This window comes from Melopsittacus undulatus, chromosome 2 (genome assembly GCF_012275295.1).
Source record: "Melopsittacus undulatus isolate bMelUnd1 chromosome 2, bMelUnd1.mat.Z, whole genome shotgun sequence".
Taxonomy (NCBI): Eukaryota; Metazoa; Chordata; class Aves; order Psittaciformes; family Psittaculidae; genus Melopsittacus; species Melopsittacus undulatus.
In genome coordinates this window covers 52,748,730-52,769,531 of record NC_047528.1, presented here as the reverse complement: position 1 = coordinate 52,769,531, position 20,802 = coordinate 52,748,730, and the positions used below count along the sequence as shown (strand labels likewise).

The window sequence follows — 20,802 nt, the reverse complement described above, 5'->3', positions numbered from 1 at the left end:
CAAACACGTAATAGCTATGCCTCTGTCAAAACACACATCACAGTTACTTGTTACAATTTGGTGGAGCGCTGGGGTGGAGGGCCCAGCCAGAGAGGGACAGGCTAAGCTCTGTGCCTGGCTGGCCAACCGTGATCCATCCCACCACCGCTATGTGCTTTACTCTAGGCTTGCACCATGCACAGATGTTAACCCATAGGAACCTGTGCTGAGGATGGTGCCTATGGAGCCTTGAGATGGCTGAGTATATATTTTTGTATACTTTAAAACACAGCTAGTACCAGGAAAAGAGTTCAAATCAGTAATTTTCAGTTGATGAAGAAAGTAAATTCAAATCATAGGTGAGCTGAACTGCCTGCTGCTTTGCTGATTACATTAACAGCATAAGATAATCTGAAAACCCTGGTTGAAGATTTCGATCTAACATGGGTGGGCTTCCCTCTTTGTCAGGAAGAAATGGGACTCTATCCTGAAGATATTCCTCCTCTATGCCTTTACTCCTGAAACTGCTGAATAACAAACTACAGACACTTAGTATTCTGCATCTGCTTCAAAAGTTCCTATTCCATACACACTCTTTTTAACAGTGAGGAAGAGTACAGCAGTGTTAAGATGCTCCTAGTTATGTTCCTCCTCTACAGTCCCAAGAAGTAAAAATGACTCAATTATGGGAACTGAGAGGAAGCATCAACCAGTGCTGAAGGTGACTGAGATTCTTCTGGAAAACTTCATGTACAGCTACAGTGCTCACTAACTCAACTGTTAAGGTTTATATTGCTCTTAAGGTTTATAGGTTTATTATTAGAAATTTAAACGTGTTAAGAGCCAGAAAAGCACCTTTCTTAATACCTGGAATGCTGCAGGGTTTGTTCTTTCTTAAGCCTGCTCCACAGCCTGCTCTGCAGTCAGGGGAAGCTTGTGACATCCAGATCCCTGTTACTCTGCTTTAATGGCAGATCAGTGTTTTCTAAACTCCAGTTTGAAAGGTGAAACCCAAGTTGTTGTCCCTTTGTCTTGCATTACTGAGCATACCACCTATGAAGGCTCTTTCATAGGAAAGTATCTGGCAGAGCTGCCGCTGCTGTGACCACACAGGTCTAGCTTAATTTTCCATAGTCACAGGGGTTGCATGGCTCTAATTTCTAGCTAAAAGGTTTTGGTCAGAGAAAGATGCACAGTACAAAATGACATTGGGGATAGATAGCACCAGATGAAGTGGCAGGAATTTTCATATGCACTTCACCAATGACTGAAGCAGAGGAGTTTAATAGGGATTCTATCCCTTCTCTTCCCAGCTGTGAACCAGGCACAGCTGTGCTGCTGAATTAACAAGAGTTATTGGATGGAGATTCTGCATTGCTCTCCCACAATACAAGAACAAAATCCACTGACTGCCATGAAAGCTTGAGGGGGCTAATTCATCAAGCTGCACTCTTCCCCATTATACAGTACAAGCTGGAGTGCTGGATACAGATTGTTAGAATTAAAGATCTTGAAAAGTAATTATACATCAGCCGTAAATTGATGTACAAATACCCCTGTACGCAGTACCAAAGAATCTGAGAAAGAACAGGAATTGAAAACAACTTAGGAAGAGAGTTTCATGTCACACATAACCAATAATTCTGCCAGGCTTGAAGAGGAACATGACAGGGAGAAAGGTTTGTATTTGACTTCACAGCTTCAAAATTCATGCCTATGGCAGGAGTGGCAGTGAGTGGCAGGGATCTGGGAGAACGGTGCACCCTCTCAATGAACCAATTCCCTCACGTTTAGGACAAAGCATCAGCCAGCAAATGGACAGAACAATTAAACCAGTGACAGTTTTACAGCAAAATACCAGTTAGAATGAGTAAAAGCCTTCAGTACAGGTAAAACTAAAAATAATAATTAAAAAAATTAATTCCATGCATACACAGTTAAATGGCTTGACATGCTTATAGTCTCATCAAGCTTGGTGTTGGTTTAGTAGCCAGCAACCTCCCCAGTTGGTAAAGGTCCATGCTTTATTGGTAAACTGCAGTTTTAGACAGTGGTGAGTGTGAAATCAGACAGTAACTGCTGTCAGCCTACATCAGGGTATACTTGCATCTTAAGAACAAAGAGTGAACAATACAGCCTGGAAAGAATACAAGGTCACTGGGCATCAGTCCTTTGTCTAGCCTTGATCCTTCCAGACAGAAATAGAGCAACCTATAGAAGGATTCCCTGATGTACCCAGAGTTAGAGCTGGTTTGCTTTCATTTGTTTGCCTTTAAAAACCAACTTGACATAGTGTTACAAAAGAACTGAAAATGTTCAGCCCCCATGTAAGCTTATGCCACAGATACTGTCCATTTCATCAAGACATCTCCCCAGGACTGCAGTGATCCTGCTTACACGAGCTATGGTAGACAGACTCCACCATCACTGGGTGCAGCCTTCATTAGGAAATGAAGGGCAGTCCGGCTGTGCTCAATGGAGCTCAAATGCCCAGGAAAACAGACCTTCTTCCCCCCTCCCTCCACTCTTCTACTCCTTAACAATGTGTTGCTTCCCAATTTGAGACTCACAACCTGGTGGGGGTTTTCTCCAGTTCTGAGGTGAGAGAGTGCTCTATAAGACAGGATTACTGTAATAAGAGGAATTAGGTACTCCCAATACAAATAGGTATTTTTGCAGTAAAAGGACATTGAGACAGTGCTCCAAACAATGCAAGGAACAGAAGATACACCATGCTTTGAGGATAGACAGAACATTGAAAAGGCTTTTTCTCCCAGAGAGGTACATGCTGACAAAACAGTGCATACAATGAAACAAAAAATGTTTCTCTTTAAACGGTATTGAACAAATGACAAAAATGAGAATGAAGTCCCCAGCATTTTCAATTTTAAAAATTAATTTTAACTGTTGAGATTTATTTAAAAAAATCTATGCATGTGCACACACAGAAATCAGGAAAGGGCTGGATAAGTGAAACACTGCCAAGTTTATGAATTTTGTTAGTGGGCCCAGGTGAGCTTCTTAGCAGGAAAAGGAAAAAATATGGATTCAGCTAATCAAAGATTTTTACGTGCTTTATGGAAAAGCAACAGTCATGAGCTCTAACATTCACTGAACTGAACAGAAAGACCTACCTCTGATCTTGCTGTAAACCATCAAAGGAAAAAACCTGTTTTCTTATCAAAACAGGATTTGCAGCATTTTAAAGCAAGTATCTAATCTAATTTTACAAGCCTGAAAGCTCTTGAATAAGAAAGCATTCATTTTCTTTCAACCTTCCATACTCAGTCCATGACAGATGTATCATTACTGTCTTCAGAGTTTATTTTTATCAGTAGGAACTCTGGGGTTTTATGGCTCTCAGGAGCCAAAACTTTACCAAAACCCCATCAATTAAAATTATATCTTAAAACTCTAATGATTCTACAGCAAACTAAGTATTTACCATCGTGTCATGTAGATTCATGATTCTAAGGTCTTTACTCCCCTTACTGTAATAACACCATGTTGTGAAAAAACATGCCTGTGAATAAACAGCTCAGCCAGGCACAGAGACTTTAAAGATCTCTTAAGATTTAAAACGAAGTGCTCACTGCTTTTAATGACAGACAAGATAAAAGACAAGCATATTCTACACGCTCTTTATAGACCACAGGATTAGAACAGAAGACAAAATACTCTATAAAGAACTGCTACATGTCACCCAAACTAAGCTTCTTATTCATATAAAGCCTTTGAGTTTTAAGTAGAAATTCTGCACTTTAAGATGTCAATGGCACGACACAGCCTACCACACAGAGGAATGCAGAAGATGCCTTTGCTCAGGATCCACATGTTGCACAAGAATTATTTTCCTTATAAGTAAATAAGATACGTGCCCTTGTCTGGGCTTATTTCAGCAACTAAAGAAGTTTACTGAAAGAGAGGCGGAAAGATTTTGTAAATTCTGATTTCCTAAGATTTAAACTTTCTTCCTTTCTAGAAACTGACAGCACAGATAAAATTTTCTCCTAAAGCAACTTGACTGAAACCAGAGTCTGCTGCTACCCACATTTGAGAAAGGTTACACATCACTCTAATCTTTGGTGCCTCCTGATGTTAACACCGTGCATCAGACACGAAACTCCAAAACCTTCATCATCAAGTAGGAGACACCAACAAACAACTGGGTTTCTGACAAAAGGACTGTTGGCCTACCATTTGTGTCTCACAGCAGGTAATAGAAGAAAGGTGTACATACAAAAAACTGTTCAAGAAAATTCACTTTCCTTCCAATATTTAGGGTCTCTCTTATTTGGTATGGAGAAGAGGATTGATCCCCTAAAATGAAGAGGAAAGTGGTGTGCTAAAATGTACAGAAAATGCCTTAAGAAACTACACCATTTGGAGAGAGAAGCATTACTAGAAGACTAAAAGGGACTTCGGCTTCCTTCACTTTATACATGCTTGAACAGAAAACCTTGTTCCTTCACACTCACAGCCCTTCCAGCCGATACAAACCCCACTGATGAATGAGGTGGATCTCCAGTGGTCCACATCCTTGTCCACAAAAGTAAGTGATATCCAACTCCTTCACACACATGTGGAAGTCAGGAAAAAAAGCTGGACTGTCAATTTGTTTTTCATCATTAAAAGTTAAATTGCAGCAATTAAAATTTCATTCTAAAGTCACTTCTGACAGCAGTCTAATGCCTCATTATGACAAATAATTCTCTTTAAACAAACATGGTATTTGACAGAATTTATAGATCAGACATTCTTTCTTCTGCTGAAGAACTGTTCCAGAAATAGCCACAATCCATGCTAATTGCACATAAATCATACTGATAAGATCTGAATCACTGTTACCAATATCAGGTCTACTACCAGAGCTGAACTGACCAACACAATTCTTGCTCTCCGAGTACCCTAAGGAACTACTGGGGCTTTAAACTCTCAGGAAAAGGGTAGAAAGCATGCTATACCAAAGGGAGCTGTAAATAAATAAGGCTAGACATTTTCAGTGTGCTTAAGGTATTTCCTGTTCTCTTTTCCTTTGTCTTCCCAATCCTGAAGCCCTCCAGAAGAAACTTCCAATTATGGAGATAATTTGTGTGTGTTTATTATGGGACAGAAGACAACAGAATTTAAAATATTTCTGCTTCTTAGTGAAGAAAAGGAGAAGCTATAAACAGGTCTTAGATCTGTCTAACGTGTTTTCCATTTGACTTTCTCTGGTCACCACCAAATAATTGCATGCACATCTGTACATGCAATCTGTACCTGCATAAGAGGCCAGATAGGAACTTCTGGTGTGGATGTTACTGCTTCAGAATGAACACAGCTGCTTCAACTAATAAAAGCTGCTACAAAAACATCTGTGCAAACAGAAATCAGCCCTACAGATATTCAAGGGAGAAAATACAGGTCCTAAATAACTCTAAGCTAATAATACTCTCCCCACTAGCTGAACTAATTTGCAAACCACTGTTTTTTCACTGTTTGCTAAGTTCTAATGATTAGGTTCAGCATCATTAACGCTCCTGTCAAGAAAATTCTGTCTGATTTTGCATGCCCTTTAATCTTGAAGCAAACTGGTAGATTGATTTAATTTTTCAAATCATTATGCAACTCTTTGATTATGCTTAGGCAACATGGTCTAGAGTGAGGTGTCCCTGCCCATGGCATTGGGGTTGGAATTAGATGATCTTAAGGTCCTTTCCTACCATCCTATGATTCTGTGCTCATCTATCTACTCTAGAACTGACCTCAACTCCCTCTAGCTCACATAATGTAAGCTCAAATACAGCAGACCTAAAAACCTTCAGTTACATGTTGACATTTTTCAGCTACAGAAATATCTCTTCAAGTTTTTCTTCAATGTAATTTGTATATAGTGTGCACTGCAATGGTTAATGGGATGGTATCTGTTAGGCAGGTCTATGAGCTATGGGTGATTTGAAACAACTAGGCACTAGGCATTTGCAGCACTAGGTACCAACCATCTTCAGAGAACACCCCTCTCCATCATGCACAAGGATTATGCTTGCTAAAGGATATGGTCTTAAATTGAAAACAATGTAGTCTAGGCCATTCAGATACCAATTATTCAAATCTCCATACCTGCAATATCCTATGTACTTCCTAGCTCCTACATCAACTTGCCACTATCCACATTTCCTTCACCTAGCTAAATTTATTGTCAAATTTTACATCTCAGGTCACTAAGGAAAACTAGATTCTAGGAAAGGATGATTTTAAAAACAAAATCCCTCCATGAGAAGATCACAACAGGACATAGCAAGTTTGAGCTGCTGCTGGGTTGGAAGAAACTTAGAATTGTCTGACAGAACTTTTCTACTGCCATTGCCGAACATGACTGAAAGTCGTCAGGTAGTTGGAATAGCAAAGAAAGAATCAGAGTGCCTTTTATCCATAGACTAACTACACCTACACATTATCTTGGGACAAACCCATAAATTGCTTTTGCAACTAGTTTCCACATTCATCCAACTACATGGACAGAGTTGGTTCAGCACAATGATAAGCCATCTAGGCAGCTTCCTCCACATCCACTGGATGTGGCAGCTTCTTCCACATCCTCTGGAAAGACAGGAGATGGGCAGCTCAGGACTACTCACCCACAGCAGACATAGCTGCTTGATCTTGCTGGGATTCAGCTCCCTCATTTGTAGCAACTGCCTAAGGATATCTGGGCATTGATGAGTATGGAATTTAAAAGTTAATTATTGAGAATAAAAGATTTAGAACAGTGAATCAGAAGCACTATCAGCCACACTCCAAAATCTACTGGCATTGGTGGGAGAATCAAATCTTTTACTTAGTCTATAACTATCTCTGTTACACTTGAAACACAGGTATGCTTAGACCACTCCTGTCGACCCGTGTATGTAGATTAATCAATGCTTGCAATGACTAAGTTGAATTGACTGGCTTCTCTTCCCATCTCACCCTTAGTTCATTGTGAACCATCTCATCTGTCGTCCTCCCCCAGAGGTTTCTGTTCTTTCCTGCAAGGTCTTTCTGTATTTGTCCTACAGAAACAAACTACCAGATGGGTTCTAAGGGACCTGATCCTATGAGAAAACATCAGTTTAAAACTACTCTCTCACTTACAATTCTTGGCAAGCACTCAGATATGAACCTCATGTCTGGTGGAGGAATTTGGCCCACAGATTGTTTTTAATTAAATGCTTGTCAACTGATATTAAACGGAACTTCAGTGGCATAAGAATGCTGCAGAAATGATTCATCCTCAATGAAATTATTTCCTATGTAATTTACAAACTTCATTTCTTCAAACTGGAAGAATTTCACATGTGTTGAAACAACAAGCACTTAAACAGTTAAAGTTGAAAAAATGCCAGATGACAGAAAGCAGCCAGAGAAAAATCCTCATATTTCATTTTTGAGGATAGTATTCAAACAGGAAAATAATAAAAGCTGTTGAGGTACTTCATTAGAAACTAGGCTAACTCCAGCTACCAGCATGTCTGTTCTTATAAAATTGTAAATGCATTATCCTTGTAGGCATATGAAACAAAAGATCAGGCGTGAAAACAGTATCTGAAAGGATGCAAAACAGTAAACAACACTTTCATATTCTCTTAAATCCAAACAATATGAAACTATTCACTTTTCCTAAGTAGAAGAAATGACTGCAAATCCTTTTTGCTGATAATTCATTATCTGAACTGTAATTTTACTGGCTAACAAAGCAATTAAGCCATCTGTCCAGACTGTTAGTACCTTACTATATAACTACTGGTACTTTTGCTACACAGGCAGCAAAAAAAAACCCAACCCAAATCAAAAGAAAACTCATGCACCCACTCCTCAATCTCATGCTATCTGCCAATGCAGGCTTCAATTACTTATATTTCATCTTAAATACTGAGAAGTTCAAGGCAATTATTTTACAGCTATACTGAATCCAAACCACAAACCATCTTCTTTTAGAATAATATACAAGTAAGCTTACCCCTAATTATCAATCTCGCTGTTTCTTGATTCATGCTTTAAACTACAGGAACAAACGAGAGCATTCCCTGTCACCAAAGTATCACTGTCTAAAGAGATGCTTTACATCTTCCAGTTCAAAAATGAGGTATCTAATCTTTAAAAAACCTAACACACTAAAGGAGATGAGCAGGTTAGAACTTATATTTACACAAAGATATATTTTACTGCAAAAAAGTAAGGTATATAACAAGACATGCCTAACTACTGTAGGTATATTCTTAAATATCCTTCACTCAGATTAAACTCTTAAAGTGTGCATAGACCAAGGCAGTAGAAAAATTAAAAAGAATTCTTATTTTATTATTTTTGTAAAAACAATCTTCAAATTTTTATATGGCCTAGATTTACAAATTCCTGTAACGCATTCATCAGTACTTATGTGGGTAGACCATTATCACTGCATGCATGCACTGCATGATGCAGATCACTGCAAGCGACCTGCATTTCAATGCTTTTGTTCATCACTTAAAATTCACAGATTTAGTTGCACTCCCCCACAAGAAAAATACATGAAAGTTGAAATTAAGGCCAGTGTTACATAGCACATCTTGTCTCCCAGCTCTAACAAGTGCAGGACACTTTCCATACAGGAGACCTTTTATCTGGATTTCCTTAATTAATTCAAGAAACTATAATCAGATTTTATTAGGATAGAGCCTTAATTCTCAATACTTTGAGCACGTGAATTTGAAGTTTACAAAGAATTATTCACTCTGTCTTTCTGCACATGGGCCAAAATCTCACTATGCTATGTACAGTAAAGCCAGGACCACAGTTAGTGCCATCTTTCTCTGTGTCAGGGGATGAAAAATTTATGAGGTGGCACTGTAAAGAAAAAAATTGCCTATGACAGACTAATTGGATCCTGTACAGAGAAAGACTTTTTATGATCAAAGAAAAAGTAAAATTAAATAGCCACCATTTCCAAACCCCCACCAAAAATCACCCACCACAAAACTTTGATGTCTCCATAATAATTTCACTAAAAGAACAAAGGAGGGGGAAAAATCCCTTGCAATTTAATCTTTATACCACACTGATAAAGGATATAAAAGGATTGCCTTGCAAGTAATACTCATATCACTCTTTGTTAGATCTATTTCAATCTAAGTGTTTTGTTCATTTGAATTATCTTTTTCATCTTGTTCTCTTTCTTGCCCAAGGAAGAGTTTGGAGTTTCAAAATCTCCATCACCAAATCAGCCTGTTGAACCCACTGAAGAAAAAGCTTGTCATTGTTCTGTCATTGTTCCTGTATACCTGCCTCATTTGTACCCTCAGTTCTTCAGTTAAGATTATAAAATGGGTTATGAAGATGAGTAGACCAAACACACTATTGCTGTGAAAAGATTTTCCAGTGTATTTCAGGATTTCAACAAGACTTGGTCCTGAATATCGAGTTGCCTATATTTGGCTGCAAGTTTTTAACTCTAACTCTGTTGAGGCACTCATTAGTTGTTCTCCCTATACAGGAGAGGAAAAAAAAAAGTAATAGAAATACAAAAGAGCAAAACGTACCTACTTAATTTCACTTTTGTTTTGTCAAAAAAAACTAGTCAAGTGTCAAAGTAGCTACAATATATACCTAAAATATGACTTCATACAAAGAATTGGTGAGTGTATAAAGTCTTACAAAGGTACCTAAATCAGTAATAATTTTCTAATCCTCCTGCCTTTCAGAGGAGATGTGTTTCTGTTAAGCTTCATGAGACTTACTATTGTATTTCCAGCATCCCTTCCCTCTGGCTGGTCAGTACAATGATAGTCTTTGAAATAGCCCACACACTGAAATTATTACCAGCCACTCTTCATGAGCACCAGAAGATGCAACCACTTTGAGCAATCACAGTATCCACTAGTCTTATACTTCCTGGTCCCTAGCAGCTGAACACCTGCACACCATCTTCATCACTGAGACGAACAGACACATCTTCCTCTACCTCCTCCTCAAGCTGAAGGCTTCCCAATGAGTACTTATTTCTAGGCATGGGAGAGGAATTCAGCACAATGGGATTTCCAAACACCAGGGGGTGAGTGAAGGGGTTAATGATTTCTGAATCAGAATCGCTAGATTCTGTCCCACTGCTGGTGGAACCCTCCATCATCTGGACTGCAGCCATGTGATCCACCGTGCCACTGGCATGCAGTGACTGTATGACTGGGCTATGCTTTGATTGTGCCCCAGCTGGCATACCATTGGCCATCATTTTGCCTTCTGGAGAAGACACCTTAGCCACCCCACCTCCTTTATAATACCTCTCTGATCTATACTCTTGTCCAGGGGTTGAGGATATCTGACTTAGGATAAATGGATCTGTAACTGATTTATTGCAGAGATCTGCTTTTTTCTGTGCATGAGACTGTTGAGAACCTGGAGAATATCTGCAATACCCATGGCAGCTGCCATCATGGCTATCCTCCTCCCCAGTCTTCACCCTGCAGTCATGCCCATTTTCTGAGACATAACCCTGAGAGCCAGTTCTACTCAGGCTCATGTTAGGGCTTGACCCTTTGCTGCTGGGAGGCAAGGGAGTGGCCAGTGGACTACGGCTCCCTGGCCCTCTAAACATTTCGTCAACCAGTGAGCTGTGCCTTGGCATTCTGGGGCTTCCCCCAGTGTAGAAGGAGATATTAGCTGGGTTATCATCATCAAGGTACTCTTCAGAGAGATACTGGGAAGACTTTAGAGAAGCTGAGGAATCCCTGTATCTAGTTCTATTGCAGTTTTCATCTCTGTAGTGAATATAGGCACCACTGGTCAAATCACCCTCATAATTGTCATTTGTTTGGGAATATGACCGGGTTATTTGTCCTCTGAGCAGATCATACTCGCTATCTACATCACTGCAGTCAATGAAAGGAATGGAGGTGCTGCTGCCATGAGCAGCCCTGGAAGCTGGACCTGTGCTTGGTTGCTGTGATTGAGGTCTGTTCTGCTGTATCCTGTCCTTAGCAGCCTCCTCTTCTTCCTCCACTGTTGACACCACTGCTCCATCCACCTTCTTGCCTTCCTTTGGGCTCTTCTTTAAGGAATGGCTCTTGTGCTGTCCAGTGTCTTTTGGTGACGCTTTCATTTCCTTTCCTTGACGGCAGCTCTGCACTGCTGCAGTATCGTTGTCGTTTCCATAGGCAAAGCTAGAGCTCTGGAAAGATAAAAAAGGGAAGGCAAGGGGGAGACAAAGGGGGAGACCAGGGGGGTAGGGAGAGGTTTGGGAGGGAAGGGAGCCAGAGGGAAAAGGGTACGTGTAATTACACACCAGAATTTTGCACGGTACAACATAGGAATCTCTTGAAAGCAGAAGAGATAACCCAAGCTTCAAAACAAATACAATCAAAAAAAAGAGCTCTCTGATCTTAAGTAACAGAAAAATATATAAGCTAAGCAAGGGAAGAGAAGGCAGACAATGTGGTGGTATTTGAGGTCTTTCAATGCCCTAAGGCAGCCATCAACACTCTAGAGCATCAACCTATTCACACTACTCTGAGAAGGTGGAGGAAAAGATAAACACATGAGACAAATTCTGCCTACTTATATACACTAAAAAAGCCATGTGTGGGCTTTTGAGCACCCCACATTCAATCCCTGGAGCATACCTGCCACTAGTCCATGGGCTGACTTTTCTGCATATATAAATATGTCACATCTGGCCCTGTAGCTATGGTCTACCCACCTGAGCTTGTCTTCATTATTTTAAAATGCTGAAAGATAGTTCAAATGGGCTGCATTTATAACAGAATTCTCTGAAGTTCTTAGATTTGCAGAAATGAGAGGGACTGTGAATATCAAAAGGAAGCAATGCAATGAAGGTGAAGGTTCGGGTAGCATTCTTAAAGACACTAACCTAGTAGCTTGATCCTGTCATTTAAGTTTTATCTAACATAAAGTTATGTGATTAAAAGTTTGCCTCAACAAATACAGATAAGCACAGAAAAACACTGGCAGGTGGAGGAACCCCAATATCCTAGTCAGGAAAATGGAGCTCCCTGACCTTGCTCCTCTGGATGCTGTCCCAAGAGAGCTATCACCCCATGGTCTGGGTATGTCTGGGATAGCAGCAACTGGACAGACCAAAGCAACAGACCTGGCTGGGTAGGTAGATCAATGTGTAATTGCTAGCGAGCATTCAACTGGCTAGTTGATAAGTAGCATAAGAGCTGGAAGCCACATACTGGAGCAGCTGTAAGGCAGGCCAGACAGATGCTGGAAAGACCACTGGGCTTGGGAATCAATTACCAGCAACGTCTTAACTCTGTACCAGCTATTGGAGAGATATCTTTGGTGTGTTTATCTCTGTGGCTGAGGTAACCAGGAACCCGAGGATGCAAGTGTCAGTTACAGGACAGACTGTCTAAGACGAATTACTGGAGAAACTCACACATGTGTGTCTCTGTATCTGAGCAAGAGTAACTGGAGTGGGGCTGTGAGCCTTGCAGGATTGTATGTCCAGACACTGGGAGACCTAGGGATCCACGGGCCCACTACTGGACAGACTGTCTAAGACCAGTTGTGGGAAGGATCCATATAGTGTGTATGTATGCATATTTTTCACTAATGAACTTGCATCCTGATCAGCCAAAGAATGTAACAGGGTGAGGACACTGGCACTGTGCTTGTGGGAGTGCTGTTTTCTGTTTGCTTTTACCTGTGTGGCTGGCTTGTGTATATACATTGCAATTTGCATTTATGTGGGTGTCTATAGTGAATACATTCACAGCCTTACTACTAGCTGGACCTGTGAAAATGCAGCTGGTGCAACCTCACTGCTGTTGGATTTGCAAACTCCTAATGCATAGCAGCTAATAATGTAAGACAAACACTTAAGGTATCTACCAGAGATAATGACTATAATGCTCAGAGCTGTCATTTTTCTAAGGAAATAATTCGTCTTCTCTCCGGCTAATACAAAAAACACCTTGTCATGGACAACTAAGGCTCCCCAGTGAAGGAAAAGAATTAAACTTTTCCCAGATGCAACAACCAAATAGAACCCAGGACCCTAGCAATAACACTGAGGACTGCGGCTTTTTTAGATGCTTATTAGTACAGCTCACATAAGCTCTGTATTTATATTTGTCTGGTTGTCTGGAAGTAACACTATTCCACAGTGAAAATGAACCTGTCCTACTTGAAGAACCTAAAACTTACGACACCCAGGGCTCCTCAGCTCCCAGTTAAATGGTAAGTGAGCAGAAATCTATGCTCCTAGAGTTTCTAAAACAGTAATCAGGATAATCTAATAAGAAATGTCTAAAAGGCATAAGCCAGGGTTTCATCAACATCACTGACTTGTTTTGGCACCTCTGTATGCTGTTCTGAAGGCTGTGCAGTCAGACTCCTGATGGACTGAATCTTGCTGTGTTTCCTGGAGATAAAAGGAAAATCATAGTAAGAAGCCATTTCATTGCCTTTTTTTTTTCCCTACAAATAGGAACCAAGAGAAATGCCTTTTAAACCTCTCAATAGCAGCTTTCATAAAAATTTGCTCCCAACCACATTAACATTCCTCCTTTCTGTAAAATTTCAATGCACTATGTGCTGCAAACACATCAGTGTAGGAAAAGGGAGAGGCACTGAAGCAAAAATGGTCTATCACATGAACATGACTCATAAGCAAGGAACTGTTGTCATGGCCTTTGTGGCATCTTGGCCATTACTTTCAGTTCATCATGAACAAGATGAGCTCAGACAGAACTGGCTCTAACCAGTTGGAAGATTTCTCTGGAGACTCTCACTTGAGGTTGGCTATGCCTATATCTGTTACTTTCAGTAGTATTATGAGCTGAATATCCCTGATCCTATACGTTAATGACAACCCACCAAAGAGAGTGCAAATCAGTATGGGAAGAAGTTACCTGTGATGGTAAGGCATTCACTGCTGAAAAACAGACTGAAAAATACTGACTTTAAGGAAACCATGGGTTATACCAACTTCCACCAATGTATTCAGGACCAAAGCGGAATTATACAAATGACAAACTGTCAAACCAACAAAGAAGGATTTTTCTTTTTTTTTTTTAACTTGGACTGGTGCCAAGATCTTAGAATATAAAGACCTGGAAATTGTTACTTTTCTTCGATTAAAAACATTTGAACAGGTTACTTATTTCCTCTCACCTTTCAAACTGCACTTTTTTGTGCCCTCCTTCTTTAACATAGTCAAGAACTTGCTTCTGAGTCCGACCACTGGAAGAAAACCACAGAAATAAACACATATTTTTATCAACTTGCACATTACTTGCCTTTTTTTTTCTTTTTTTTTTCACTATGGAGCTACTTTTGGATGCCATTTCAGAGCTGCTTAAATTCTGTTGTGTGCCCTTCATGGGGTACTACATTACCGCAAAGTCACCACAATAAAAAGCAAAGCAGAGTTTAAGTTTTCCTCTCATGGCACAAAAAATATTCTTGAATCATTTTGAGTCAAACACCAGCCTGCCCTAGTATGAGTAAACCATGGGACCAAGATAAAAAGAGCAGAAATGTATTTCATGACTCAGTTACTACTATGAAAAACGTCAACTAAGCTTATATATATTTCCTGCAGAAATGTACCCTGGAAATCCCTTTCACCCTTTTTGCTACAGGCTGTGAAAAAGTAGTGAGAAAGCCCAGCATTTCTTATTGTGCAAAGTTATAAATACCAAAGGAAAATGGAACCAGTAAAGGAAACCCACACCTTGAGAATGCTCAACAGAGAACCAAATTCCTCCCATTCATTAGAAGCTTTCAACCAACTGAATTACCATAAGGCCTGGAATAAATTACTGAATTTATTTAGCACAGACCACACTGAGTGGAAGACATAGCCAAAACCTGCTCTCTAAAGCAGAAGGTAAGTTGAATGTCTCTACAGTCTTCTATTTACTCAGGCAGAAACTTGACAAATTATAGGTTGTTTACTCTTACACAGGTCCTTCCATCTTGATTAATTTACTTTGCAAGCAAGAAACAAAGTGGAAAGAGAGCCTGAATGGCCGTACCTGCTGTGTTCCTGTGCAAGACAACGGGAGTGTACAGCTTATCTCAGCAAAGAGGGTTTCTAGCTGTTCAGCTTTTATCAGCTTTATAAACAAAATAAACTGTATGGATGAAAGGATTCCACCCCCCCCACCCCCCAGTGTATGCAATGCAATACAGGATCTACAATGAGGCTTCTATCAGTGTAAGAAAAAAAAACAGATTAACCCAACTATTAAAAACTTTTCTACAGCTTTAACAACATTGCAGGTAGATTTGGTTTCAGCATAAGTGGTCATCTCACATGAATCATTTGCAAGCATAAAGGTCTCAGCATGAAGACAAGCCATTGTTTTTTACTGCACAGAAATGGGTTTACCACAGCGACATGCAATGGAAATAAAAATCTCTACTCTGTTACACAGGAAAGATCCCATGCTAGAAGCAGAGGATCCAAAGAGTGCCAAAATGTTGCCAGCTAGTGCTGCTTAGGACACACATGGATTTCCTTATGTGAAAACAGCTGGAATCTATACACTTTATGTCATACCTCCAGAAAGCTATGTTGCAACACCTAATACAAAATTAATGCAGGGTTTTTCCCTACAGTAGCCTTTGCACTGTTCTGGCTGAAAAGATGCAATGGAAAATATAAAGGAGCAAACTACAATGTAAATAAAGAAAGGTGAAAATAATAGGTTTAATCTTAGATCATTATGGATATGATTTTGAAATGGGGAGGCAACAAAGGTGGAAGAAGAATGCAGGTCTTACCTGAACCTAAATGATGAACCTCTAGAAAAAAGAACAGGTTTAGGCTTTGGTTTAGGTTCCTCAAAAAGCCTGAAAAAGGCATGATGCTCCACACAGATCTTCCAGAAGGACTTGCAAAAATCTCGACTGGCCATAAGGAATTCCAGGGTGTCCTGGAATGAACTCTGTAAAGACAGCATTTGCAATGTAAAGAAGCAAGCAACATGTACTACAGAGATTTACATTGACAAAGCAGGTGCTATGCTACAAAGAAAAAAAAAAGCTTTTTTCACTGCCCTTTAGGTTTAACAGGCCCCACCCTTCCCTCTTTGAAACAACAATTTGACTGACAGCATCAGACCTATTGCTCTAACTTCCTTTCACTGACAAATATGACAGAGATAAAATTAATGAGAAGAGGTGGTTTACATGCTACAACTTAAGAATTGATAATATAGTACCAGAGTCACAGCCAGAAGACAAGCCTGTGACATCCAGTTAACATTTCCTTTGCTCTCACCTGAGATGCCAGGTTGATGCATATAGTACCAAGAGTGAACATATTTAAATAAAGAAATCTTCTTGAGGTGACAAAAACATATGTTTGATCTGTCAGTAGAAAGTTACCAAATAACCTTCTGTCAACTTATTCAATTGTTGACAAGAACTTACATTCACATCAGGACGCAGTTTGATAAGAAAACGCTTCCTTTTGAAGCTCAGTTTTCGAACCTTAGCCCAGTTGAAGGCATTGATCTTGGTGTGACCCTACAGACAAAAAAGACAACAGAGTTTAAATATTCCATATCTGAATGGAGAAACCTAAACCACTAGAGTAAGCTTGTCATAAATAAATCATCTATTCATTTCACTTGAAATTATGTTTTTTCTTATCATTCATTCTCTGATAACGCAAACCACAAGGCAACTGGTGCTGTGACTTGAAGCTGATGCTTATAATTAACCTCTTGCACCTAGGACTAGGTATACTGAGCTGACTCAGTACCAACTGCACAAAACAGGGTGGTCCCGTTTTTGCCTGGATGATGTTATCTTGTTCCACTATGCTGGCTCTGATTTTCAGTGGACCAAGTCACCTCCCGGAGGTGCCTCCTTCTCTTTTTACAAGCTACAGGGAATCCAGACATATAATGTGTCACCTCACTTTGGTGGGGTAGATTTCCTCCCTCTTAAGTCTGTCTACAGGGCAAATAAACACCCCTTTAAATACTACTTAACTGAGGGAAAAACAGCAACTGAACTGGAAGTATTCTGAGCTTTTATCATAGGGAGCAATGGAAGTAAACGAAACTTAAATAAGTAAGTTTTCTTTAAAGAGTCATAAAATGCTTTTCCCCCCAAAAGCAATCAAAACGCTGAAGCAAACAGCAAGCCTGAAAGAAATTATCTTCAAAATACTACAGTTCCCAGACACTGCATCATTAGCCCCTACCCCCAGAAGTCTTGATCTTACCTATGTTTCAAAGTATTTGATGTACTATTTTAAAATACTCATTACAGAAGTTTGTTCAGTAAAGACTTTAGTACAAACATGCTTACAGCGCAAAAGTCTGAGAGCTACTATAGGATTGCTAAATGCAGAAACCCATGCTGATTTGGGTGCTGTCACGAGACGCCGTAGGAGTAATGACAGTGTGAAGATCTCTGCTAAGCCAACCTACTGTCTAAGAATCCCATAATTAATCTCTCTTAGAATATTCAGCAGCACTGACACTGATTTCTAAATAAATGACAGGCTTTAAAATAAGTCTGACTACCACTTATGTAATTTATGAGTGAACCTTTCTTTTTCTCCTAATGAGGTTTTCATAGTTCAATTTTTATCAGTTATATCCAAACTAAAGAGATGAACTTGAGGCTCTTGCCCTGTGAAGTGCTTAAAGGAAGCCTTAAGCTTACTGCCAGACACCAGCTGCTGGACAGACTGGTTAGAACCTGACTTCCTTTTCAGCATTCAGTCTTGGGGCTTGACCCAGCAAAATCTCCAAGTGTTTCTGAAAGTTCATAGAAGATGTCCTTTGAAAGTCCCAAACACACTAGGACACAGAGAGATGACTGAACTTTAGAGCTTTATAAATCAGGCCAGTGAGGTCTATGCTGTTTTATGTGAACATGTACTTTCAGCCGAAAGACAGTCTTAATTTATAAGGCTTTGCAATTCAGTAATTCAGCTGATGAAAATACTGTGGGGGAGCAGGGGATGGGCTTGAACATACAATTAGTTTTGTGCATTTCTAACATCATTGTGGTGTTCTGATGCTTCAAACTATGCTTCAGTTTGGGGGTTTTACTAGTCACATATTTAGTTGTTTGGGGTTTATATATATATTTTTGGTTTTGTTGTTGGTTTGGGGTTTCTTTTAATGTCTATTTCAGAGCATTTGGGTCAGAGTATTCCAGGTTTGTTGCTGCTTGTTTTTCCTCATAAAAGGACTCAAAGTACTTTACAAAGTTGGAAACGTTAGTATTTTAATTATAGTCAAACAATTAAAATGAATAATCAATTACAAGTGTAAAATTGTGTATTTTAAAGAACAGTTAACTTACTGTTTTTAACACAGAGTGAGGTAAATACGATTTTGGATGCTAGCACACACAATTCCATCTGAGGTGAAAGCAGTTCATACCAGCTGACTACCTGTACCTTCACAATTGTAAAAGCCCTATTTGTTACTTACCTAAAGGGAGCTGCAGAACAATTTGATAAATCTGCTAATAATGTTTCACAAACATTTGCTAGGCTGACTGGGGTAGAAGAGGAAAGAAATCTAAGGAAAAGATTTTGTATCTTTCAGGGAAAGAAGTAAGATTCATGGATTCAGCAAAAGTAGAATGGCCAAGGCTGGTCAAGAAAATTGCAAAAACTCTGACAAAGTAATGCTGCAGAGATTACATTCACTACCTACCTCCTTCTCCAGGTATTCCTGTTGTCTGCTGTTTAAATTTGTCCCTGCTTCACATCCATTTAGTATGCACCACACCTGCAATACCTACCTTCTGGTATATGTAGGAGGTATCACCATGACTAGCTTGCAAATTGTAAGCTATGGATCAGTTTGCATCTTGAACAGCACATTGTAGCTGTAAATGGAGTTTTACCCTGTGCAAGCAAATAAGGTAAGAGTCCCTGGAAGTGAAGGACCTAATGCAGCTATAAAAGGTTTAAGGTCATTGTTAGAAAAAGTGTGGAAGTTCCGGAATTTTCCCAACCAAATTCTTTCAGACATGGTTCAGGTCCTAAATTCTCATCACTGTAAATCTCTGTGCTTTATAAAGTACAAAGTCATGTCCTGAGCAGCTCTAACCTGAAACACCAGAATGCCTGTGTTGGCAACAGCCAGGTTGATTTTTGTCCCTTCCCTGTCCTTGGCTGGATGCAAGCGTATTCCATACATCTCCAGCCGGCGGGCAATCTCTAAAAGCTGGAAGTCTGACTCTGCTGGTGTCTGTCCCCTTGAGAAACAAAATAGAGAAGACACACAAATCCATCACACATTTTAATAGAGATTAACAGGTCCTTCAGGAAACAAAGAGATATTTCATCGGAGACTGAAACCTGTCAAAGGTGTATGATCTGTATGGTTTTATTATGTTCCCAGATTTATAGCAGGTAGAACAACAGCTTTATCTTAGTCTAAATCAGTATCAAGGAACCCACAGATTTTGCAGTCTATTAGAAATTTTGATTGCTCCAATTCTGAAGCACGTGATACAGCCAGATTTTGAACCATTAACTTTAACAGAATGCTGTATTCCTAAAAAATAATAATAATAAAGAAATCAAAACAAAACAACAACAAAAAAAAACCCAGAAATGTGTATGGACATTGCTCATTGTAAAAGTAAATGGAATACCAAAATTAAGTAAAACAGAAGACATTAAAACCTTAACATAAATGTTGGGGACCCATATGCACTAAATTAATCATGACAGAATTATGCATAAGTTCTGATTATTACTGCTATAGAACTCCCTACCACTCATATCTAATTCAATCTAGTTCAAAATGAAACTATTCAGGTCTTGAAAGTGCTCTCAACAGCATAAACCCCCCAACTATTCTATGTCTTTGGAATTCTTTTAAGCATCTTCTTATCACTAGTCTTTTCCCCAGGCTTTAGGATACCAATGTGCATCACCATCTTGAACTGTATTCCCCTAAATCCCTAATTCTGCAAGCAGTATGTGCTTTTCCTGGAACTATTGCTAAACTCCTTCACTCATTTCTAGATGGGTGGTGAAAAGGATGGAAAGCTGAAAAGGCAACATTCAATGTCCTTGAAATGAAAAAGACTGCTGTCAAAAGTGCCTGGCTGATCAGTCATAATTTGCAATCATACCTGCATGCAGAAAATCAGCAGTGAAGCATTTTGTATGAAATAGACTGTAAAATCATGGCATGCTTGAATGGATATTAAAATCAATTGCTCTTTAAACATCTTGTTATGATGGCAAGAAAAAGGCAGGAGTAACCTTCAGGAAACTCAGAGGCTTGAACATTTTTTAAGAAGCAACCTCTGAGAAACTCAGAGGTCCAAATCTCTTTTGCACTTATGATGTAGCACATATTTACAGCTAGAACTACTCTAAAGGAAAAGATGACCATTAACAAGAACAAAAAAGACTTACGTGTGGCTACGGTGAAATTCCATGATTTTGTCTTCTAGTGCTTCTTGCTGAGGTATATACTTGTTCTTCGCCAAGTGTTCACGATCTATGGTTTCATCAAAATCCCCAATCTCAGCTATGGAGAATTTTAAGAAAAGTCTATTAAAACACTGTATTAAATCTGAATTATCTGTGCAATCCAAAAGGTGCAGACAGCTGGGAAGAGGACAAAGAATCAGTTTCTTGCAAGCTGTGTCATGGTTTTACAATTCAGATTCCTACTGAGTTATCTCCAGACACTACTCTCTTCTGTTAGCATGTGATATGCAAAAGAAGCCCAAGGTTTCCTCCCATCTAATTAGCTGTTGGATGTCAACTGAACAAATGAAGACATCACAGTGCCACCCTGACTTGTGTGTGGGATAAGTGTAGGGGTGATAGGAGGACAGCACTAATTTAGC

At 39.5% G+C, this 20,802-nt stretch overlaps 1 protein-coding gene across 4 annotated transcripts in view; it reads right to left on the bottom strand.

Annotated features, from left to right (window-relative positions):
- Positions 1 to 20,802, bottom strand: part of FARP1 (FERM, ARH/RhoGEF and pleckstrin domain protein 1) — a 174,358-nt gene that overhangs the window by 38,018 nt on the left and 115,538 nt on the right. For 3 of the 4 annotated variants that reach the window (XM_034074377.1, XM_034074378.1, XM_034074380.1), the window contains exons 6-12: positions 20,363 to 20,477; positions 19,038 to 19,185; positions 16,384 to 16,479; positions 15,733 to 15,896; positions 14,116 to 14,184; positions 13,288 to 13,363; positions 10,903 to 11,143 (exon numbers count right to left, since the gene is read on the bottom strand). In XM_034074377.1, coding sequence (XP_033930268.1) covers positions 10,903 to 11,143; positions 13,288 to 13,363; positions 14,116 to 14,184; positions 15,733 to 15,896; positions 16,384 to 16,479; positions 19,038 to 19,185; positions 20,363 to 20,477 — 909 coding nt within the window. The remainder of the gene's footprint in view (positions 1 to 10,902; positions 11,144 to 13,287; positions 13,364 to 14,115; positions 14,185 to 15,732; positions 15,897 to 16,383; positions 16,480 to 19,037; positions 19,186 to 20,362; positions 20,478 to 20,802) is intronic. The other variant, XM_034074379.1, reaches the window with a different exon arrangement.